A 25,325-nucleotide genomic window follows, 5' to 3' on the forward strand; every position below is an offset into this window, starting at 1 on the left:
TATAAAAGCACCCCAGAAGCCCGGGTGCGGGTTGTAGCAGGGCGGGTTGGGGTCGGTTGCGGGGTTAGGGAAACCCTGACCCACACATCACTAATAGGCACACACATAGATTTTTGTGAACAGACACATGGACACACACACTTTGACACACTGGCTTCATTTTCTCAAGCACACAATGTCACAAGTTCCACACACACTCTCTGGAACAGACACAATGACATGCACACAGACACTATGACACAGGCACACATAGACCACTCACTGACAGGTACACAAAGACACACACAGACACTGGGCACATATAGACACACTCTCTGGGAAATACAGATTCATCTTTGACAGGAATTCTTTGGAACAGACACGTGGTTTTTATGAGATCAGGTTCTCGTGAGGGGCACAATGATCATTACAGTGGTTTGTAGTGTTGTGAAGTGCGTGACAACAACATGTGTTGCTATGCTACACTGAGAGAGACAGTACACTGCAAGCTCCTCCCTTCCAGCTTCGAAAATTCCCTCGTACCCAGAACGCTTTGCGCTTCCCAGCGCTTCCCACAGTGCCACTGGGTCTTCGCTATGTCGGAGTTTCCCGGCAGGCTTTGCGCCGGTGAAAGAAAATGGCAGATGCTGGCTCCTCCCAAGCGCCAATATCTTTTGGGTTTAGTCGCAGTTCCAAAAAGAAACTCCTAGTGGGCGACGGGGAGAAGAAAGAGGGGGGCGAGAAGGAGTATGTGCTCGGGGCAGAAGGAAAAGAGCTGCTCAGGTGAGTGTGTGCGAGAGAGAAAGTGACCCGTGTCGCAATTGCAATTGCTGACAGCTCTAGTTACTTGTATAGTCAGTGTGGCTTTGTTTTATTACTATTCTATTAATTATTAGTATTAAATGTACTTATAGCAATTGCTTTCCCTGTTATTTATGAGTGCGTAGCCGCTGTTTTCATTTGTTCCTCTACCTGTCAGAATATTCCTTCAGCTGCACTTCTATTCTGTGCCCTGCAGCTCATATACTGCTTTTTTGTCTTTGAATTGACTTATACTGTGACGTAGAGAGGGATATTCTGAGACCATTTGCAATTGGTTTTCATTTTTTATTATTTGTGGTTTTTGACTTATTTAGCTTTTTTTTTTTTTCTTCAGCAGCGCTTCAGTTTGTAATTTCAGCCATGTGGCTGCTAAGGTTCAAAACTGGACACATTTATCTTAAAATAACTTCCTTTCATTAGTCCAAAAAAATAAAAAAAAAGTTTTGTGTGGTTTCAGATTCGTCCTGTGAATTTTTTTTTTTTTTTAAAAATGGCTGGAACTAGGTAGGGGTATGCAGAGTAGGTGCCCTTGGTTTGCTTGGCCTTTAATAGTTTTTTAATTTTATAAACTGCCTGTTCCAACCCCCTCTTGCCTGTGATTTGTACTGTGGGCAGAAGTACTTCCCACCTCCCTCTTGGCTGTTGCTGGCACAGATACATATTTGGGGGCGATATGATGGATTTTTGGCTACTGCTGGCACAAGTACATATTTGGGGGCAATATTGTTGCTTTTTTGGCTGCTGCTGGCACTGGTACAGATTGGGGGCATTGATTGGCTGCTGCTGGCACAGGTACATGGGGCAATATGGTGGCTGCTGGCACAGATACGCAGATGTTTGGGGCGATATGATGGATTTTTGGCTACTGCTGGCACAAGTACATATTTAGGGGCAATATTTTTGCTTTTTTGGCTGCTGCTGGCACAGGTACAGATTGGAGGCAGTGATTGGCTGCTGCTGGCTCAGGTACATGTGGCAATATGGTGGCTGCTGGCACAGATACACAGATGTTTGGGGCAATATAATGAATTTTTGTCTCCTGCTGGCACAGGTTCAAATTAGGGGCAATATAATGGATTTTTGGCTCCTGCTGGCACAGGTACAAATTAGGGCCAATATGATGGGTTTTTTTGACTGCTGCTGGCCTAGATACAGATTGGGGGTAACAATATCATGAATGTTTTGGTTTATGCCGACACAGGTACAGACTGGGCACTTGAGAGCAATCTGAGGGATTGACAGGTACATGGGGCAACACGATAGCTGCTGGCACAGGTTCAGGGGGCAATATGAATGGTAAGGTGGGAAATGGTAATGCAATACCTGTAGGGGGGCACTAATTGAAGCCCTTGCCTAGGGTGCCAAAATACCTTGGCAGCTCCCGGTGCGAGAAGCCATGTTCCGTCACTCGCATGTGCATAATAAAAAGCTACCCCGAATTGCTCATCATGCGCGTGACGGGACATGGCTGCTCGCACCGGCAGCACCCTCCCGGTGCAGTTAACCCAGTGCTGGCGTGGGGCATTTAAAAAAAAAAAAAACAACAAAATAACCTGCTGTTGTCCCCAACCGGAAAGCAGGTTCTATTAGCCCGCACCTTTGGTTGGGGATAACATTTTTACCCAACTGGTGCCATTTAAATTTATTGCAGGGTGGTAAAGAATGTATGTAACAGGTAGTAACATGGAAAAGTCTGCTTTGGACATTTATCCCACAGCAACCATTTCTAAAATTGTTTTTTTTCTAACTGAATTCCACCTGGGCACAGAGTGTTTATATTCTCCCCATTTCTTAGACGACTTACTGGCCCATGCACAACCAACCTTCCAGCACAGCTTTTCCTTGCACGTCCTGTCCAGACGTTTAATACAACTAGTATTAGTTTACTAGTTTAGTTACACGACGTGTTTCGGGTGTCAAACATGTCGTGTATGTGAAGTAAGGTCTTATGGGCATGGAGTGATTTGAATAATGAACGACCTCTTTAAAGCACTGCATAGCATTATCAGTGTTTTATAATTTTATAAAATGCAAGTTGGGTGCTATGGGGAACTGGACAAGGGAAAACTTCTCTCTTTACCCAGCATAGAGGGTTATAACGTATGACTTTTCTGCAGTACAGTGTAATGCATTCATAAAGTTGCACTGTGTATATGCATAGTGTACTCTCATTTACATATGCTTACATATTCTGCACAGAATCTTATTTATCTGATTGCTTATAGGGGGGTCTAAACCCTTTAGTTACACTGTCCCACAGCGCCCCCTAGTTGTTTTTTTTTTTTTATAGAAGTTGCAAAAGAACATAATTATAGATGCAATAAAAGTCACCATTGAGAATTCTACTGATTAAATAACTTTATTATAAATTCAAGAGAGCTAATGAGATTCCCAGCACTATGCCAGGCATATTCCTGTTATCTTACATATACAGATTACTATGGCATTTTTTTCCCTTCATTATATTACACTGAAATCAGACATGGGATTAACGACAGACTTGTTCAGTGCTGGGAAAACTCTAGTTGCAGGAACAAAGAACATGGAGCCAGATTTATACATATCAGATGGGATTCTTATTGGAGGATGTTTTGCATATTAATGCAGCCGCTGGCCGTGGTGATTTGGGGAAATTTTTTTTTTATAAATTGAATTGTGCAATGTTGCTTTAAGAATACAACCCTGATGGTGCTGGCCTACAGCTCCCAGCATGCCTCATCCTTCATTATATCATATAGTATTCTGGGATTTGTAGTCCAGCCACAATTTAGTAAAGTTTGGTTGTGCAGTGAAGCAGTGCTGTCTCTCCCATTGCTGCCAATCATCCTGGCACACACTCATGCACATAATGTCCCAGCTCGTTGAACATGCATATGCTTTATGATGTCAAAATCGAGCAGTGATGTTACTATTGGTTGCCTACTATTGGTAAACCTCTTACCGATGGCTGGCATTTCTCTTCTTCAGAAAATGCACCGGCCAGGAGTACTTTATTATGAATATTGCACCACCATCAGTTCCCTGCTCCCAGTCATGCCCTGTATTAAAGAAAAACTATACCCCAAACAGTGTAGGTTATATTGCATAAGACAGCTCAAAAGTAAAACCCTGCTTCATCTAAATATTTTAATTAAAAATATTTTTTTGTATTACAGGTATGGAATCCATTATTCGGAAACCCATTATCCAGAAAGCTCCAAATTATGGAAAGGCCGTCTCCCATAGACTTTCTTTTATCCAAATAATCCAAATTTTTAAAAATCATTTCCTTTTTCTCTGTAATAATAAAACAGTACCTTGTACTTGATCCCAACTAAGATATAATTAATCCTTATTGGAAGCCTATTGGGTTTATTTAATTTTTACATGGTTTTCTAGGAGATTTAAGGGATGAAGATCCAGATTACAGAAAGATTCCTTATCCGGAAAACCCCAGGTTCCAAGCATTCTGGATAACCGGTGCCAGAGCTGCATTATTTCTGGTCGGGTGATTTTTGAGCGAGCACACAGACCAACACAAAATGGGGGCTTAAGATAAAAGATGGAGAAGGGCAATATTTACTGATATCTGTACTTCATTTTGGAAAGATTCTTTAATATGACACTTAATATGATAAAAACTATATCTAGGTTAAGTATTCATTATGTTGTTTATCGTTTGCTTTTGAATCTGGTTCAGAAATCTGCAAAGAAATTACTTACTGTGCTTGTGCTTGCCCAGGGTGTTGCATGGAATACCAGGGAAAATTAGAGATGTTAGTTGTTAGTGTTACAAATTTTCATGCACAGTGATTTTACCTTCAAATTTTCTTTAATGCAAGATAAATTACTTTGGAAAATGTGCAGTAAGTAAATTGTTATATTTTATTCTTGATTTCACTGCCTTCTTTATTACTCTAACATTGGCCTGCAAGTATAAGATACATCTAGGTACAGGTAGGTTATTCAGAATGCTCTGGACCTGTGGCTTTCCGGATAACTGATCTTTCTGTAATTTGATCTTCATACCTTACTTTTACAAAGGCATAAACAATAGGCTGGTTCTGCTTCCAATATGGTTTAATTATATCTTAGTTGAGATCAAGTACAAGATACTGTTTTATCATTACAGAGAAAAAGGAAATCTTTTTTTTAAATATCTGGATTATTTGAATAAAATTGAGTCTATGGGAGATGGCCTTTTCCATAATTAGGAGCTTTCTGGATAATGGGTTTCCGGATAATGGATCCCATACCTTTAATACTTTAATTTTATACAGAATGGGTCAGATATTGATGAGGATGGGGAGATAATCCCGCCAGCTGAGTGCTGCGCCTGGCTAGTTTTAATAGAGATCAGTACCAGGGATGCTGTCCGTAAAATAAACAAAATAATCAAATACACAACTTTTTAAATAACAACTTTGTGTCACAGTACAGGTACGGGACCTGTTATGCTATATATAACTTCACTTTACTAATCCTTATTAATTTAGTGCTGTAACCAACGATTACACAAAACAATTCAGGGCTTATTAGGTTCTAGTAAGTGAAGGTATATATAGGTATGGGTCCAGTTGTTCAGAATGCTCGAGACTTGGGTTTTTCCGGATAATGTAATCTTTCCGTAAAACACAATAGGATGTTTTTGCTCCCAATAAGGATTAATTATAGTTTAGTTGGGTGCAAGAACAAGCTACTGTTTTATTATTACAGAGAAAAAGAAAATCATTCTAATTTTTTTTTGCATTATTTGGATAAAATGGGGTCTATGGGAGACAGCCTTTCTGTAGTTCGAAGCTTTCTAGATAGCGGATGCACATTTTCTGCAGCTTGTTGTACAGAAGTCCTTCTTGTGAATGCTGTGTGCAATTATCATTGCTGTTTACATTCTAGAACTTGCCAGTTTCTGTATACTTGCCCGTGATCTGTTCAGTTCCTGTAATCACATGCCCTTCCTGTGTTTCTCAGATAGAAAGGGCGCCTGATTGATTTTCGGTTACCCTAATGTATGATAACACTGTGCTTTAGTTGAAGATATAGAATTTTTTATTTGCACGGACAGGAAGAATTGCATTATATTGTGAATATATCCTTTCTTCTGTATTGTGTTGGAAAGCATATCCAAAATGCTCCCTAAAGTAATGACGCACTAGGCAAATGTTAGCTTTTTGTCTCCTCTTCATTCAAAGTCAATGGGTAGCACCATCAAGCAGATCTGAACTGGCAGTCAAAATAAGTTCCAAGTCCCAAACAGCCGCTCACCAGTCTAATCAACAGTGACGGTTTATAGCATCTTATACCCTTCTCTTGCATTTGCTAGACCCTACAGACTGTCAATCCAAGCCTCCTGCTGCTGCTATTGGGTAGTGATAGGCCTATGTTGTAGGGGTCAGGGGACGGGCTTGATACCACTCTATGCCACCATCAGATGTCGGTGGGACGGGGAAACTATCTGCAGGCTATGCAATTTTACATCCCCTGATTTTAATTCCCCCCTCACTTTACATTTGTTGTTTTGTGGCCCACCTGTATATATTCTGCATAAAACATTTCCATTTCCATTTTCCTGGATTTTACACCATTTTTTTTCTGGTCCCCTGAAAAATGTAAAAATGGGGGTTCTCTTGTAGTTAAAAATGATTTTGGGCTGCAGCTGGTAAAAATGATCCTGAACCCAATTTAGATTACGCAGCTTGTAACCTGAACCCACGTGACTTGCAATTAAATCCATGGGTCCTGCGGGTACTGGGTCATTGCTACTACACATCTGATAACAGGCAAGACCTGTATACTAGGGATGTACCAAATCCACTATTTTGGATTCGGCCAAATCCATGAATCCTTCTCGAATACCGAACCTAATCCTAATTTGCATATCCAAATTAGTGGTGGGAAGGGGAAAACATTTTTTACTTCTTTGTTTTGTGACAAAAAATCATGCGGTTTCCCTCCCTGCCCCTAATTTGCATATGCGGATTAGGTTCGGACAGGCAGAAGGATTCGGCCGAATCTTAATCCTGCTGAAAAAGGCCGAATCCTGGGTTCGGTGCATCCCTACTATATACCCATTGACTTTGAAGGGGGTGAAAAAATGCTTGTGGTAACATATAGTGTCCTCTAAGTACGAACATTATATGTACAGTTATGAGATTTGTTATCCGGAAACCCGTTATCCAGAAAGCTCAGAATTATGGAAAGGCCATCTCCCATAGATTCCATTTTATCTAATTAATACAAATTTTGAACTGTATTATGCTTGCATTTCATATGTGGTTGTTACCTTAGCCCTGCTGGCATTTGTGACCTAGGATTACCCCAAAGCACAAGTATGAGACCTGTTATCCAGAATGCTTGAGACCTGGGGTTTTTAGGATAACAAATCTTTCCTTAATTTGGATCTCCATACCTTAAGTCTACTAGAAAAACATTAGTAGTAGTAAACATTAAATAAACTCAATAGGCTGCTTTTGCTTCCATTAAGAATTAATTATATCTTAGTTGAGTTCAAAACAAGCTACTGTTTTATTATTGCAGAGAAAAAGGTAATGATACATATTTGTATTATTTGGATAAAATGGAGTCTGTGAGAGCCTTTCTGTAATTAGGCATTTTCTGGATAACAGGTTTCCGGATAACAGATCCCATACCTGTATGTATGTTTAGAGCAAGTCCTGCCTCTTCTCATTTAATTATCAAATTTCTGTCCTGAACAGTGCAAACCCTACTCCAGAATCAAAGCCGTTAGTTATTCCGCTCATAGACAAGAATAGGTGGGCCAAGCCGAACAAGACAAAGGACAAGGAGGAAGATGCAAGTCCACGGACAGAAGAGGAGGCTGTGCTGTCACAAGCTGTAAAAGAGTTGATTGAGGGTAAAGGACCAGTGTTTTCTGTTGCCACCCTGTAAACCCATTCCTTCTCCTTGTTATATTTGGGCGAGGTCACATGGGGTGTTTTTAAAAACGTTCGGTCTAGTGTAAATACTGAATTTAAGGATGCACCTGTTTTGGATTCGGCTGAACCCCCGAATCCTTCGCAAAAGATTTGGCCTAATTTGTATTTGCAAATTATGGATGGGAAGGGGAAAACATTGTTTACTTCCTTGTTTTTTGACAAAAAGTCAAACGATTTCCCTTCCGCCCCTAATTTGCATATTCAAATTAGGATTCGTATTTGGTTCAGCCAGGCAGAAGGATTCGGCCGAATCCTGCTGAAAAAGGCAGAATCCCGAACCGAATCCTGGATTTGCTGAATCCCTAACTGCAATCAAACCACACACATGATAATATGCATTTTTCAGCCTGTCGTTTTTTCTCTCCCAACATGCAGTTCTGTTTTTTCTTGTTCCCCGCAATTCCACTGTTACGTGTGCTCGTTTGAAGCAATAGGCTGTGCGCCGTGATTTCCACTTCCCTTTTCCTTGTGGTGCCGCATACTTTGTTCATGGCCAATAGTAACACTTGTTTGCTTCTCTGCAACGCAGCAAATACGTATATGTGCAATCCATCAAGCCAGAGTTCGGCTGCCATATTGAAAATACGCTGTGTATTTCCAAACCTGCAGATCCCATAGAGTTCAATAATCTAATGTTTCCTTGGTGTATTGGTGGTTCTGCTGAAAAAAGCAAATACGGGCGTCCTGTGGGAATTGCTATTGCGTGTATTCCATTATTTTTTTTAGTAGGGCTTCATTTTTTCCCGTATTTACACTCGAATATGTGTTTAAAAAAAAAAATCCCCCATGTAACATCGCCCTTACACTTTTTCTATTTTCCGTTAGAATCCCGGCGAGCCCAAGAGGATACTGAGACAAATCAAACTCTGAGCATCCCATTGCTTATGCAGAACAGAATTCCTGATGGTTATGAAGATGGAGAGAAGGTTGATGTTAGCTTACGGCCAGATTCTGTAAGTACTGTTACCATTTGTGTCAAATCTGTTTATATCGACTTTGTTAAGAGGCAGGTCCCTTTTCTGTTAGCTTTTACTATGTGATATAAGTATCCGTTCTTGGTAACTTTTCCATTGGTTTTAAATTTTTTATTTTCATTTTCTGCCTCTTTTTGGCAATTTAAAATACACCCTCGTTGTTGGGTCATTGCCCCCCCCCCCCCCCCACATGCAACAAAATTATTGCTCTGCTTTACTGGAGTAGTTACTTTTTTTTACTTATCGTTCTGCTCATACATTCTACTATTTAACTTCCAGTCTCTCATTCAAACCACTGCCTTGGTTGCTAAGTTAAAGTAGACCCTGGTAACCAGGTAGCTCCTGAAGACCAAAGCATTAAAATGCATTAAGATGCTAAAAAACAGGGATTGTTACTCCATAAATTGCAATATATTCAAGCTGGCCAGCTTTATTTATTTTTGTAACTAACTGCAGACGAGTCCTGCAGTAAAAACTGTTACCCTTGCAGCTGAACTAAAGATCAATGTTTTCCTTGGCACAGCACCTGAGAGGACTGTGCACCATCTCCCTGCTTTAGACTTTTTTTTTAGCCTTTACAGAGGCGTCAATGCCCCATTAAATTCCTACCCCTGTGTTACATATGTAAAATATTTCAATACACTTTATTACACTTGAACTTTGTTTTGCAGGCGGAAGCTGCTGACTATGATGTGGTGCCTGTGGAGCATTATGGGATGGCGATGCTGAGAGGAATGGGTTGGAAGGAAGGAGAGGGCATTGGACATACATTTAAGCAGTAAGTTCAACAGACCAGTGACAGAACAGTTTGTGAGATCAGTGTACTTATTGCATTCGGAGAAGGATTACTATCCTTTATGGGTTTAGTACTGTGGATGCATTTCTGGACTAGACTTATGGATAGAGCGAATAAAACAAATTGTCCTCTGATTCTCACTGAAAATCAGGAAGTTACAGAAGGTCCACTGACAGAATAAAATTGTACAAGGAAGGGAGAAATGTTCAGAGTGATATGAAGGAAGCTGTGATGCAAGAACAGGCAAGGGAAAGAAGTGCATGGAAAAAGGATGACGAAAAGTTGTCAAGGGAAAATGCATGTTGGATAAACAGCCCAATCAACTCTGTCTTTGTGTCTCCATGTACTTTCTCCTATAAAAAACCTGTCGAAGGACAGACGCAATAAGTATGTTTATGGCAAATAAAGGGGGATCATGCTAATTTCTTATTTAGACAAAATCAGGCAATTAGCTGGTTAAAAAAAATATCAACATCTAAAAAAACATTTCTCTGTCGTCTTAGGGGGACACAAGGAACGATGGGGTTAAGCTCTATCCTCCAGGAGGCAGGACACTTGAATAGTAATTAAGTGGGCATGTCAGGTCAAGCTTAACCCCACCCACTCTACAATGCGTTATCCCAGTTTTTTAAGTGTCCTGCTCCTGGGATGATGAGACACCCATCTCAAGGATGGAATCTTCAACAACAAGCTGACACCAGGGATTATCCTTTTTACTATGGTTAGCCCCCTACAAGGTGTACCCATCGGAGTCTTTTCTCTAGTCCTTCGGCTATACTGACCACCCAGAGAAATTCCTGCTCTAGGAGACTTGGGCAGACGGTCTGGCCGGTGTGAACGGTCAGTGACATTGTGCAGGGGATAGTACCCTATTTGGGGGAGAAAAAGCACCCCCAACTGCAACACCCCCTCCCTTCCCCCTTTCCCTGCCAGCCTCTGCTTAACACCAACAGACTGCCTCTCACCGATGCCTCTCTTTCTTGACTCACAGGCGCCTGCACCCAAAGGAGCGCAATTACGTGTATCCGGGCGGGTAGCTGTGGGGTACGGCCAGGGAGGGAGTGGAGAGACTGGCTCACTGTCTGTCAGATGCGTGCTGAATGGAAAGCACACTGCGTTCTAAATGGATTCGCCTGCGGCTTTTCACACGGCGGGGGGGGGGAGTTACAACCACAGCACAGGTCAAATACCCTGCCTGTACCAGGTGTCAAACCAAGTTACCGGAGAGCCAAGGGAAACCTCTATGCAGATCCTGCACAATGGGGCAGAGGGCAGCTTCAGCCTCTGTTGGTCTGCCTGAGCAAGACCAGAAGACCCTCCTCAAGGCACTTCCTAACAACTGGGCCTGGGCTCTTCAACAGAACCCCCTCCCCCCCTTCTAGGCAGTTCATCTCTCTCAGTCCCTGGCATCTCTGCAGGGACTACTGGCAATTGCAGATAATTTGGGAAAGGCCCTAGCAAAACTTCACTACAGAACAGGTAGTAAGCGTAAGCGACTTGATGATGCCAATAGGGACACTACCATTCAGGCACAGTCTGAGGAGTCGGGCCATGAGCAGACCTCACCTCCAAGGTGTCATCCGCTGATGAGGAAGGGGCAAGAAGAGTGTCGGGATAAAGACATTCTCCATGATGTTGACAGCATTATCAAGGGGGTCCTTGAGATACTCAACGTGTCTCAAAAGCCAAAAAAGCAGGGAGAAGTGTCAACACAAATCCTCAGCCTGTTTTCAGAGCATGAACAGCTACTTTGTATTATTTAGGACGAATACGATTCGCCCAAGTGCAAGTTCCAGGCGACAAAAAAAGTTTAGCAGATCATATCCTTTCCCTAAGGATCTGATTGACAAATGGTCCAATCCCCCTGCGGTAGATGCACCGGTGTCTAGACTGTCTAAATCTATCACCCTGCCAGTCACAGACGAAGCAGCGTTTAAGGATCCTTCAGATAGAAGGTCAAAAGGATTTTTAAGAGCAACCTTCTCTTCGGGATCGACATAACGGCCTTGGCTGGCATCAGCATGGGTGACTAGTGCTATACAAGCATGGTCTGAAACACTTATTAAAGACAAGCAATCGCAGAGGAATCGAGTTATCTCTGTGACAGCACCCCAGATGCCTCGCAGGTGACTGCACGCATGTTGGCATTGTCTATAGCGGCTTAAAAACTGGTTGGAGAATCTTCGCTCAAAGAAGGCTCTAACCTCGCTCCCATTCAAAGGACAAAGAAACGACAAGAATCAGACTCCCTGGAAGAACAACAAGCCCTATAACAAGCAATCGGCTGACAAGCCCGCATCTGCCTGACGCAACAGGCCCACAATTCCGGGAGGTATGGATCCGTTACTCGTCGGATACCTTGGTCCAGGAAATTGTTTCAGGCGTTTACCACTTGGATTTGAGAGTAATCCTACCCAGAAAATTCATCATGTTCACGGTCCCATCAAATCCCACAAAAGCAAACCTTTTTCTACAATGCATAGCTAAGATGGAAAGAACAGGAGCGATTAAACCAGTTCCACTTCCAGAGAGATTCTCCGGGTTTTATGCAAACCTGTTTACAGTCCCGAAAAAGGATAGCGCAGTCAGACCTGTACTAGATCGCAATTGCCTGAACAAACATATTTGGTCAGTGAGCTTTAAGATGTAGACATTACAGTCAGTAATACGAGAAATGGGTCAGGGACAACTGATGATGTCCCTGGATATCAAGGACGCATATCTCCATGTCCCAATAAGGCCTCCTCATCATCGCTATCTTCGCTTTGCATTCACGAACAAACACTCAATTCGTGGCGCTGCCGTTTGGCCTGTCATCTGCCCCCAGGGTATTCTCCAATCTAATGGCGGTAACAGCAGCGACTATGCGGTAATCTCTGTGTCACCCTACCTAGACAATCTCCTGCTAAAGGCCAGAAAGACCTAAACAAGGTAGTTCTTCTTCTCCAGGACTTCTGGTATACCATAAACTGGGAAAAATCCAACCCACACTCAAGCCATCAAATGACATTCCTAGCCCTCAAATTCAATACGGTGATGTAGATTGTAAGTCTTTCTCGGGACAAGCAGATCAAGAGCCAAGTCCAATCCATATTAGCCAACCAAACACCAGTGCACAAAGCAATACATGTACTAGGAACGATGGTATCTGCTATAGAGGCAGTCCCATTCGCACAGATCCATCTGCGTCCTATTCAAGCCAACATCCTTTCCACATGGAAAGCGAGATCACTAGCTCAGCCCTTCCGTTTGTCACAGATGACAAAGGAGGCACTCCGGTGGTGGCTGATCCAGAATAAACTAGTCATAGGACAGTAGTTGGCAACCCCCGAGTGGAATGCGATAGACACGAATGCCAGCTTCCAGGGCTGTGGGGCAACAAGGGACAATCGGTCGGCATAGTCTTTCGAAGAGTCCAAACTACTAATAAATATTCTCGAACTCAGAGCAGTGAAACTAGCACTCGCAGTGGACACAAATGCTTCAAGAAAAGCCTGTACGCATCCAGAGCGGCAACGTCACCACTGTGGCGTACATAAACCGCCAGGGAGGAACACAGAGTCAAATGGCACTGGCGGAGGCCATACATATTCCGGGGGTGTCTATATATTATCGGCCATACATATTCTGGGGGTGTCCAACACAAAGGCGGATTTCCTCAGTGGGATCAGAGAGACAATCAAACAAGCCTACTCGGCAAAGGGAAGTGAGGCACCAGAAGGAATTCAGGCACATTTCACCAGAGCGGTGGGGGCCTCCCTGTCATGGCGTAACTTTTGTCTGCTTGGCAAATCTGCAAGGTGGCTACCTGGTCATCCATTCACACGTTTACCAGATTTAACACATTCTCCTCGGCCAAGGCTTCCCTCGGACATAGGGTGTTGCAATCTGTACTAAAATAACACCGCAACATCCTTCTAGGCTCGCACACCCTGCTGTTCTGGGACTGCTTTGGTAAGTCCTCCTAAAACGACAGAGAAAACAGGATTTTTGTACTCACTGTTAAATCTGTTTCTCTGTAGTCTTAAGGGTGACACAGGGCTAGCGGTGAGCTTTTCAACCGTTAACCATGTTGGTCGCTACCGAATACTCCCCTGTTTTACAATACCGCCTGTTTTTAGCTTAATATTATAATGTTTCCATTAGGAGCTATGGAACAAAATGAATATGATTGTACAGTGGGTGGGGTTAATCCTGACCTGACACGTCCACTTCATTTCTATTCAAGCAAAAATCCTGTTATCCGAATAGTTCTAGCTCACTGCCTTTTGTACCTGTAGAAAAATATATGAACAATCTGGGATTAGGATTACCTTGAATCATACTGGTGTAAAATAACTGCAAATATACAGCCTACATATATAGATAAATAGATAGATATACACTGATGCTGCAGGTGAGACAAGTGTTTCCATTAGAACCAAGCCATTGATGGGTTATTCTGTGAAATGCAGGTAGTCCTGTACAGATGCCTGTCTTTGACTAATAACTCCGCTTTAGAGTTTGTTCTCCTATTAACCAGGTGTTTGGGTGCAGAGACACTACATAGAAAAAAATATACTGAATAGGGTGATGAAGCACCCAGTAGTGCAAAATGCCTTAGAACGGTGGTGCTTAGGTTCATGGAGCACTAAGGCACCCCTGCTATTTGGTATTATATGAATTTTGTTTATATTGTGATTTTATAATGTGATTTTTCTTTTCTGGATAGGTAATGTGGATCCTTAACAAACACATATTTCTAAGCAAAGTGTAATAGTAGTTCTAATTATGTGCCCCCAGGGATGTAAAGCCATTAGAGCAGAAATTGCGCCCTAAAGGACTGGGACTAGGTGCAGATCGTTCTGCACTAAAGGACCTGGATCCAAAGAAGCCACGGAAACCATTGAAACCTGGGGAGGAACCGCAAGAAGAGTCAAAAGGTCTTGGGACAGGGAGTGCAGTACAGATACAGAGTGGAGCTCATAAAGACATGTATGGGAAGGTAAATCCGACTTTAATTGGAATTCTTGCTTATATGCGCCATCCTCACTGATGTGCAGCAATGGTAAACTCTACCCACTGCATCAGTTTTCTGCTAGCTGCCATTTTCCCAGGTCAGAATATTTTTTGTGATTAGGTTCTCATTTATTGATGGCTGATTGTCTCTTTTTGCTGCAGGTAGAAGGCACTGACCCAGACAATTCCAGGGCAATGATCAAGCTTGCCATTGGTGGAAAGGTGGTTACAGTATCTCTGTTCTCCTTGCGATTGGCCAGCAGTGCAGAATATACAAAGTATGCAAAGGATTTGAGTGAGTGCAACTATAACAAACTGTGCTGTGCAATTTCCTAGTGTACACATTATGCAAATTGTGCAAGCCTTAGTTATAGGGATGTTACTATACCCACCCTAACTTTTTATACTGCTGTATAACATGCATGCATAACATGAGTGTGATAATACACAAATTATTTCTAGACATCCCAAACCCAAAAGTACATTTATTAGTTATTATTTTTAATCAGAGCAGCCATACTGTTTACTCTTGAGTATATTTGCCCCCTCCATATATATTATAGTGACCAAATTTTAATGAAAATTCTAGTTTTCTGGCCTTTACCAAGAAAAAACTCTTGAATTGAACATGTGTTGGACAATTTAGTAATGTTGTTTTAATGGAGAAGGAAAGGTAAAATCATCCTTCATTTATCATAAACGGCATGTGTGAATGGCACCTGTTTAACTTTACTGTGCAGCTTTTTGGACTGATGATAGTAGGTTATTTTTCCCCAACACTACTTCTAATCTCAGCCTTGGTGGAAGTTACTAAACTTCATCTCATCTACCCCATCCCGGTGCCAGCACATGCACAGGTGAGGTTTTCCAAGTACCCAGCAACATGTTCCATATTTCCTGGTTTTCTTTGAGAAGGTAGTGTGTCTAGTAAAAAGCAGCACAGGAAAAAAAAAACATTGAGCATGCGCAGCAGCAAAGCGTTGGGGAAAGTGGCATCACAATGATCCAGAATGGTAACTATTTTCCGCAAGGAAATATTTAGGTGCCTGGTGCAGATGTAATTGAATCTGACTAAAAAAAAAAAACTGCCGGTTAAATTCAGCAGATCGAGGACTGTGTTTAGGGATATCTACTGTTTTTAAGGATTCGGTTCAGTATTCAGCCTTTTCGACTGGATTTGGATTTGGGCGAATCCTTAAAATTGTGACTTTTTGTCACAAAACAAGGAATTAGTTTTTAAGGAGCTCAGCTTTCTTTTCCCCTTTCCCTCTCTCATTTGCTTATGCAAATTAGTTTTCGAATTCCGTTCAGTATTCGGCCAAATCTTTCACAAAGGATTTGGTGCATCCCTAATTGTTTACCTTTGCTTTTAATTAGCAGTACCAAATTAGACATTATTTCTTAAACACATACGTGGTCAGCATACTTTATATTTAAGGGTTGTGGCACATGGTGCATTTTGATTGCGACTATTTTAAAGAGCAAGACAAATGGACTCTGTTGATCTTGTTGATCAGGTAGGTGTCCCACCTACACAGACAATTATCCCCTGAAAACTAACAAAGGTGTAGTTTAGGATAAAACTGTCGCAATCGGCAGCATTTGACTATATAAGTAGCACCAATAAGCACCAATCCCCCTTGTGATTTTTTTTTTTTTTTACAAAAATGCAGTTCTGTACTACAGTATTTTTTATGCGTTTGCTTGTCTTTGTATGTTTTTGTACCTCTCAGCCAAGCACTCCTGCTTATAATTAGGGATGGGCGAATTTTTTCACCTCGTTTCGCCGAAAAAATTACGCCCATAGACTCGTATGGCAGCGTGCGTTAAAAAAAAAAAAGACGCGCGTCAAAACAGTTTCACCGCGCGACAAAATTTTTTGGACGCCCATAGACTTTAATGGGCGTCTGTGACATTTCGCTGGCGGCGAATTTTTGGCGAAGGGAAACGGGTCAAATTCGCCCATCCCTGCTTATAATAGGATTGTTATTTTATGCTGGGATAAAGTAACTCCCAGCCATTTTCAGATTGTTTTCCTGCAAAGAAGGGCTGATTGTTTAGTTATCAAGATACATATTTACAGTACTGTAAATGATTTACATGGGACTTGTAAAGATTTGGATGCCACGTGAGAGAACATGCACATAATAAGCAAAGTAAAATGAAAAGCAATAATGTTGCATTGCACTGTTTGTGGTACTCCTGATCACCCCAGTTGGCTATAGCTGAAAGCTGTATTATCTAGTTTGCACACGTTGATACATTGTAAAATGCTCCATCCCTTCATCTGTTCAACTCCAACTCTCATGTTATTACTGATTTTTAGGGAGGCCCCAGGAGCTTCATCTCAATGACTGAGGGACCATGAATTGTTTCAAATGTATTTTATTTTTCTCATCCTTGCCGCATATGAGTAGAAAAATTGCATTGTAAAGGTTATACCAACTAAATGTTAGATGTACATTTATCTGCACACAATCCCGATACCAATGAGGGGGACAGCCACCCAAGCAGGTCCCATATCAGAAGTAGTTCAGTAGTTCACCCCTTTATATGTTTGTTGTAAAACTACAGCTGACAGCCATCCCTGCATTACATGAAATATCAGAGGAATGATTGGTTTTGTCGATATGTTGTATTAAAGGAAAATATATCAGCTGTATCTTAGTAGTTTACTGTATAATTGAGGAAAAATAAATCAAAGATAAAACCCATTAATAATGAGGAATTGTTTTTCCAGTATTAAGAGGAAGGTGATGTAACTTATTTTTGTGAAACTGTGTTTAAATTTATGTAAAGTAAATTCTTTCCATTTCTTCCTCAAGGTAGGTTAAGTAAAGCACATCAGGAATCCAAAGTGGAGCCACATAGAGACAGAACACCAGAAAAAGAGCAACGAACAAAAGATGGTGAGAAAGGAAAAGATAGTCAAGTAGGCATGATGATGAATGATGTTGAAAAACGCAATGAGTCAAGCAGGAACGGTGACTCCAATAACAAAGAAAAGAGACATCGACAAAGGAGTCCGGATCAAGAGAAATTAAAAAAGAAGATAAGGCCTGAACCGCATGGGTGGGAACCTACTTTGATGGCTGTTAATAATACGACTTGGCCTTAGGGTGTGCTGTGCACTGGTTTATGTTTTTCTTTTCTCCCTCAGCTGGCTACGTCGTGACTTAAGGGTTCGATTTATCGACAAGAATTATAAAGGGGGAAAGCACTACAATTCTAAGGTAAGTTCAGCGGTACCAAATCATGCTTGTTCACCTCAAAATTTACTTTCTGTAAGAATTTTTTTTTTCTTCTCCATGTACGTTTCAGCGCAAAAAGACCCCAGTATAGACAGGCAAATAATTTAAAAGCTTCCATAACAAAAACTCCCCATTTCAATTAAAATTCCCATTTGAAGGGATTGCATGTGTAGAGCCTAGTAGGAGCATCCCAGATGTAAAACCTTTATTGAATATATTGCTGACAACACTTCTCTAATATTTAATAAATCCAAAATGACTAGTATGTCTTCAGGAAATATTAATACATTTGTAGTTAGCCTATTAATAGTCACACATACATGAAACTGTTGCACGTTTAATAGTGTTCTAACCAACTAAGGGACACAATCATGGCAAGTGCATGTAACTCCCATGTACTTATTTACTTGGGTGGTGGAAGTTTGTTGATGAAATGGCTAAACAGACAAAGCTCCCACGACACCGTCATCCCCAGAAAAACAGGCATTTCCAGTGGGGCCCTGAGTATAGCTCTCTCATTGGGTGTTATAGAGTTGCACTGATGGATCAAGCCTGGGACAGCTTTCTGGGATCCCTTTACAGGACCTGCTATAAAACAGGATTTTTGATACTTACCGTTAAATCTGTTTCTCTGTAGTCATAAGGGGGACACAGGGAACCATGGGGTTAAGCTCCATCCTCCAGGAGGCAGGACACTTGAAATTAATTAATTAAGGGGCGTGCCCTTCAGGCTTTACCCCCTACACTGTACCTTCCTATTCAGTTTGTCCCAAAGCTGCGAACGTAATCACCGAAATACACAGGCAGAAAGTAAACAGTGAAACTGAACAAAACTAGACCAAATATCAATAGCTCGACAAGGGTGGGAAGCCCTGTGTCCCCCTTATGACTACAGAGAAACAGATTTAACGGTAAGTATCAAAAATCCTGTTTTCTCTGTCGTCTTAGGGGGACACAGGGAACCATGGGGACTTAACAAAGCAGTCCCAAACAGCAGGGTGGGAGCGAGCTATAACTATGTACAAGAGTACTGCAAAATTATTTAATTACTGAATGCAACACCTGTCGCCCAAAGGCAGCCTCGGCTGAGGAAAAGGTGTCAACTTTGTAAAATTTAGAGAAAGTGTGAACAGAAGACCAGGTAGCCGCCTTACAGATCTGCTCCAAGGAAGCAGAGTTTCGCCATGCCCATGAGGCTCCCACTGCTCTGGTGGAGTGAGCCCGAAGTCCTTCAGGCGCCGATCTTCCCTTCGCAGAGTATGCTTGCTTGATTGATTCTCTGATCCATCTTGATATTGTCACTTTTGAGGCTGCCTGGCCCCGACGAGGGCCCGATGGTATAACAAACAGGGCCTGCGACTTTCGGAAAGATTTAGATCTGTCCACATACCATCGTAATGCTCTGACCACGTCCAAATTATGAAGTCTGCGTTCCTTCTCATTCTTGGGTTCCGGACATAGAGAAGGAACCACAATTTCTTGATTCATTTGAAAGTCTGAAACTACCTTGGGTAGAAAGGTTGGAAGCGTACGAAGAACGGCTTTATCTTTATGGAATATGAGATAAGGAGGAGCACACGATAAGGCACTAAGTTCAGAAACCCGTCTGGTCGATGATATCGCCACGAGGAACACTACCTTATAGGTGACCCATGTATCGGAAATAGAAGACAATGGTTCGAATGGTGGATCCAGCAGAGCTTCCAACACTACATTGAGATCCCAGCCAGCCACCGGAGTACGGAATGGCGGCACGATATGGGCCACTCCCTGCAGAAACGTGCGTATCAAGTCTTCATTCGCCAAACGAGATTGAAACAGGATTGACAAGGCTGACACCTGGACCTTGAGCGAGCTGAGCTTAAGACCTAATTGTAGTCCTCTTTGTAGGAAGGAAAGGATCCGTGGTAGCTGCAATTCAAGGAATGGAAATGAGACTCCTTGCACCAATTGAGGTAAGACTGCCACACTCTGTGGTATGATTTGGAAGACGAGGCTTTTCGAGCTTTTATCATAGTGAGAATGACTTCTTCATCTAGCCCTTGGCGTCGCCAGATGGACCTTTCAACAGCCATCCCGTCAAAGCGAAGAGTCCGGGATTGTGATGTAATATGGGTCCCTGCAGGAGGAGATCTGGTCTGCTGTCCAGCCGGATCGGCTGTTCTATTGACATCTCCTGCAGGTCGGTGAACCAGGTCCTCCGGGGCCAATACGGTGCCACTACAATGACTATCAACTGAGATTGCTTTATCTTTTTGAGGACCCTTGGTAGCATTGGAAGAGGTGGGAAGACATATGCTAGATTGAAGTGCCAGCTCTGAGTCATGGCATCCACCCCCACTGCTAACGGATCCCTGCGGCGGGCAAAGAATCTTGGTACTTTTCGATTGTTTCTGGAAGCCATAAAGTCTATGCTGGGGATTCCCCACTGGTCTGTCAGCTGATTGAACGCCTCTGGATGCAGTTCCCATTCTCCTGGATCCAGCTGATTCCGACTGAGAAAGTCCACTTTTGTGTTGGACACTCCTGGAATGTGTATTGCAGATAATTTCACTGAGTTGTTTTCCGCCCAGAGAAGAATCTGTCTGGCTTCTGCCAGGGCCGCCCGACTTCGTGTCCCTCCTTGACGATGTATGTACGCTACTGTAGTAGCATTGTCGCTTTGGACGCGTATGGGCTTTTCTCTGAATCGGTCTGTCCACTGGACGAGGGCCAATTTTACCGCTCTCAGCTCTAGAATATTTATTGGTAGTTTGGCTTCCTCTGGAGACCAAAGCCCTTGGACAGACTGCTCGTCCCATGTTGCCCCCCAGCCCTGGAGGCTGGCGTCTGTTGATATCACAATCCACTCCGGTGTTGCCCACGATTGACCTGCAGCTAGATTCTCCGATCTCATCCACCACTGTAATTCCGCCCTCGCCTGACGTGACAAGGACATGGGGCGGGATAGAGGTCCCCCTTTCCACGTTGCTAGAATGTTGGCTTGGAGAGACCGAAGATGTATTTGCGCAAATGGAACTGCCTCGATGGCCGAAACCATTGTTCCCAGTACTTGCATCGCCTTGTGTACTGTCGTGCTTTGACTGGACAGAAGATGTTGAACTTGACCTCTGATCCTGGCCTGCTTGTCCATGGGTAATGTTACAGTCTGTGTGATCGTATCGAATTCCAGGCCGAGGAATATCATCCTGTGACTGGGATCTGGGCTGGACTTCGACCAGTTGATGGTCCATCCGAAACTCTGGAGTAGCCAAACTGCTTGGTTTAGATGCTCCTTGGCCCTCGTTTCTGAACTGGCCTTTAACAGGAGGTCGTCCAGATAGGGGGTCACGGAAATCCCCTGCAGTCTCAACGTTGCAGCTGTCACCGCCATCAACTTGGTGAAAACCCTGGGAGCGGACGACAATCCGAATGGGAGAGCCACAAATTGATAGTGTTTGTTCTGGAAGGCAAATCGTAGGTAGCGGTGATGGGGGGGGCCAAATTGGAACATGCAGGTATGCGTCCCTTATGTCCAGGGACATCATCAGTTGCCCCTGTTCCATCCCTCGAATGACAGATCTCAACGTTTCCATCTTGAACCGTACTGATCGGATGAATTTGTTGAGACCCTTGAGGTCGAGCACAGGTCTGAGAGAACCGTCCCTCTTTGGTACTGTAAATAGGTTCGAGTAAAAACCGGAGAATCTCTCTTTGGTTGGTACTGGACTGATTACCCCGGATCGCTCCAACTTTTCTATACATTGTACAAAGGCTTGAGCCTTCTGAGCACAGTGGGGGACTCTGGACATGAGGAATCTTCCGGGTGGCGTGCTTGAGAAATCTAAATGATAACCCTCTGTCACTATTTCTGTGACCCATGCATCTGAAGAATGCTTCATCCATTCCTCCCGGAATCAAAGTAATTTGCCCCCTATCCAATCCAACGATTCCGGAGGTGATACCCCGTCATGCTGAGGCGGGCTTCTCCCCTGAGGGTTTGTTGTGAGGCCTGTTGTTTTTCCAAGCGGGCCGGCCTTTCTCACCGACTTTGGCCCGAAAGTGGGGCCTTTGTGGAGAATTGTTACGCCTTGAAAATCTGCCACTTTGGCCACGAAAAAATTTCCCCCTTCTATTTGAGGTAGATGCTCGGCCTCTGGTCTGTGGGAGAAAGGTACTCTTCCCCCCCCGTCGCCTGGGAGATAATCTTCTCCAGTTCTTCTCCAAACAGACGATGTCCCTTGAACGGCAGAGAAGTGAGTGACTTTTTGGAACTAAGGTCCGCAGACCAATTTTTGAGCCATAATGTTCTGCGTGCTGCTACGGACAATGCTGAAGTCCGGGCAGTAATTTGTGAAGTATCAAGGGTGGTGTCACAAAGGTAACTAGATGCCTCAGCAATAGTCTGTACCGACGATAACAACTCCTGTCGGGGAACCCCGTCTAGAATGTCCTTGGCCAGCGACTCAGACCATGCCTGTATGGCTCTGGAGACCCACGCTGAAGCCAGGCAAGGGCGTAGAGCCGACCCTGCAGAGGTGTAAATTGCACGAAGGAACCCCTCTAGCCTTCTGTCAGAAGGGTCCTTAAATGCTGCTGCGTCAGTAACTGGTAATGTGGTGGACTTTGACAGTCTAGACACTGGGGCATCAACTGATGGTGGATTAGACCAAGTATCAACTAGCTCTTTTGGAAAGGGATATGATTTAGAGAATTTTTTAGTCGCCTGAAACTTGTGTTCAGGGGAATTCCACTCATTCTGAACTAAACCTTGAAGTTGTTCATTTTCTGGGAAACATACAGCTGACTTATGTTGCCTCTTGTATAGGCTAGATGCCTCTCCTGTCTGTTTGGGCTTCTGGGATAAATTAAGAACCTCAAGGACACCCTTAATAATCCCGTCTACATCATGAAAACTGTCACGATCCTTTCCCTCATCCTGATGTTCTTCCTCATCTGCGGATGAATAGTCAGAAGATCCAACCTCACCTTCAGAGTGAGAAGAGTGGAGCTCAGGGGAAGATTCGTCAGACACAGCAGAGTTGACAGTGTCCCCTCTTGCGTCGTTCCCCCGTCTACGCTTGGCGCCAGTTTTATGGCTAAGCTGAACAAGAACCTTTCCAAGGTTATCTGCAATGGCAGGCAACCCTTGTAATGATGCCAGAGATTGAGATAATTGGACTGCCCAAAGAGGGGGAGGAGGCTCTGCTGCAGCTCCAGAGTCGAAATCCTGAGAAACCGTCTGCGGAGCAGTCATAGCTGACGCAGCTGAGAGGCCCCCATGAGCAGTAGTATCCCCCTGCTCCAAGGAGCAGGACCCACAAATCGGCTCAGCCTGGCCCCCTGGAAACTTTTTCTGGCATTTTGAGCAAGCAAGGTATCTCACCTGTGCTGTTAAGGGCTTCTTCCCCCCTGCCCTTGTGAACAGTCCCACTGACCTACCTTCTGCCATAGAATAGGAAGGTAGAGAGAAAGGGGCACTGCCTAAATCACCTCCAGACTTTTTTAGACAGAAAGAGTAGCTGCCTGCTGCTCTCCCTTCGGATCTCCGTTCCAAAATGGCCGCTGGAACGCAAGTTGCGTTCCAACCCGTGCGCACATGCGCTCACTTTCGCGCCCAAGAAAATGGCCGCCGGCGAACAGAGGAAGTGGAACGCATTGCGTTCCACTTCATTGCGCTGATAGACGGACCCGTCCACCTCCCTCCAGTCAAGCCCAGAGTGCGCAATAGACGCAGAAGGAGCCGAGGAGCAGGCAGAGCAGGTGCTGGAGCGGGAGAGAGAGAGCAGGGGGGAGGGGGGGGGGAGGGGGAGAGAGAGCAGGGGGGAGGGGGGGGGGAGGGGGGAGAGAGAGCAGGGGGGGAGGGGGGGAGGGGGTAGCCCAGTAGGGGGGTGCCCAAACCATAAGGCAACGTTACAGCAGAATACAGGAGATGTGCCACTTACCCCCACACCGGCCAAACCTTCTGCCCTGAATCAGTCAGTGCAGGCAACGTCTGGGTGGTCGATATAGCAATAGCTAGAGAGTGACCCCGGTGCGTTTCACCTCGTAGGGGGCTTCCTATTAAAAGACAGGTAACCCTGCTTTCAGGCCTCACCCCGGGTATCAGCCATGGGCTGAACGTGGAATCACACGTCGGTCCAACCTCCCGGGAGCAGGACACTTAAAAAACTGAATAGGAAGGTACAGTGTAGGGGGTAAAGCCTGAAGGGCACGCCCCTTAATTAATTAATTTCAAGTGTCCTGCCTCCTGGAGGATGGAGCTTAACCCCATGGTTCCCTGTGTCCCCCTAAGACGACAGAGAAAAAGGGAATTCAAAAGAGCTGTTGAGATCTGTGGAGAGAATAAATTCCCTCCCTTGGGCACATAGAGCTCTAGATTTCCAGTGAGCCACATATAAAGCATAGCGTCTAATTGAAGATGCTGCCTGCAGTTTTCACTCCATGCACCTGTTAAAAAGATTCATCTTTTGTTTTCTATGTAATATATATTTCCTGATTCAAGATAAATCTTAGGGAAAGATGAGGCAATTTAATTACTGCCACTATATATATTCTATTTGTTCCTTGTATTGCATGGTGCCTCACATAGTATCTTGACTAGCAGACTGTACATTATGATAGGGTGGCAATGGTTGACTGTAATGCCTTTCTCTTTTATTATATGTATACAGACACAGGCATAAAGATTTACTGTCCATTGTTTCAAATAGATGTTGGTAGAGGATGTTTTAAGCCCAACAAGATGCGTGTGTCGAACAGAAAGTGGGCGTATCCTGGAAGGTAAGTGAACTGTATTTTCCCTTGCTGTTAACATAAACCCTGTCTAAATCAGTTTTTTTTTAGTTGTTAAGTCTTTACATGCTTATTATTGTCAGCAGCAAAGCCTCCTGAATTGCAAACATAACTGATGATGCTATTCTGATCATGCTGTAAGGCTACATATATATCTCCTAGATATCAGACAAGATATGCTGGAGACAATCATACCCAAGGAAGAGGGAGCACACGTTATGGTAGTATTGGGAAAGTATCGGGGTATGGTAAGTGATAGTGTATTGTTGTGGAACTATTTTCTTTGTCTATACATGTGTGAGATTATATGGGGCCATCAATCTATCCAGTCCCATGGATATCCTATGAAGGATGACAAAAGGCAAAATATAGTATCAGGGAGACAGGATAAAAGAATAGCAGAAGAAAACAGGAAACATAGGGTAGGGGGAAAGAGAATCATTTCAAACAGCAAGTCCTTGGTCTGTGGTTACTCCTGTTCAGTGTTACTACCCCAGTCTACTGAAAGTATTTTGTCTACTTAACATGCATGGAAACGTTTCATAATGATGTTAATCACTCTTTTTAGGTTGGGAAGATTCTTCACAGAGACAAGCAGAAAAGTAGAGCTTTGGTCCAGTTGCAAGGGGAACATGATTCTGCAGAAACCCTGAGCTATGATGCCATTTGCCATTACACCGGGGCACAGGATGACTAAGGCCTTCAACAGATACACTTCAGGGAGGCAACTGTGTATAGTTTTACAATGTTTATTTTTTTTAATTTAATAACTGTAAATAAACCATTTCTATACAAA

General features: G+C 43.5%; 1 protein-coding gene across 4 annotated transcripts; it reads left to right on the plus strand.

Moving 5' to 3' along the window:
• The first annotated feature begins 518 nt into the window (after positions 1 to 518).
• Positions 519 to 25,325, plus strand: gpkow.L (G-patch domain and KOW motifs L homeolog). 4 transcript variants are annotated; one of them, XM_041573270.1, is made up of 11 exons: positions 522 to 762; positions 7,497 to 7,654; positions 8,562 to 8,689; positions 9,382 to 9,488; positions 14,289 to 14,490; positions 14,667 to 14,799; positions 17,330 to 17,576; positions 17,665 to 17,737; positions 24,448 to 24,517; positions 24,692 to 24,777; positions 25,098 to 25,325. In XM_041573270.1, the coding sequence occupies exons 1-11, from the start codon at positions 617 to 619 to the stop codon at positions 25,224 to 25,226; spliced, it is 1,479 nt and encodes a 492-aa protein (XP_041429204.1). In that variant the 5' UTR covers positions 522 to 616; the 3' UTR covers positions 25,227 to 25,325. The 4 variants fall into 4 exon arrangements, with proteins under 4 accessions (XP_041429205.1, XP_041429206.1, XP_041429207.1 ...); XM_041573271.1 differs by lacking the exon at positions 24,692 to 24,777 and having other exon boundaries at positions 519 to 762; XM_041573272.1 differs by lacking the exon at positions 25,098 to 25,325 and having other exon boundaries at positions 519 to 762; positions 24,616 to 24,703.

Source organism: Xenopus laevis, chromosome 8L, assembly GCF_017654675.1.
Source record: "Xenopus laevis strain J_2021 chromosome 8L, Xenopus_laevis_v10.1, whole genome shotgun sequence".
NCBI classification, from domain to species: domain Eukaryota; kingdom Metazoa; phylum Chordata; class Amphibia; order Anura; family Pipidae; genus Xenopus; species Xenopus laevis.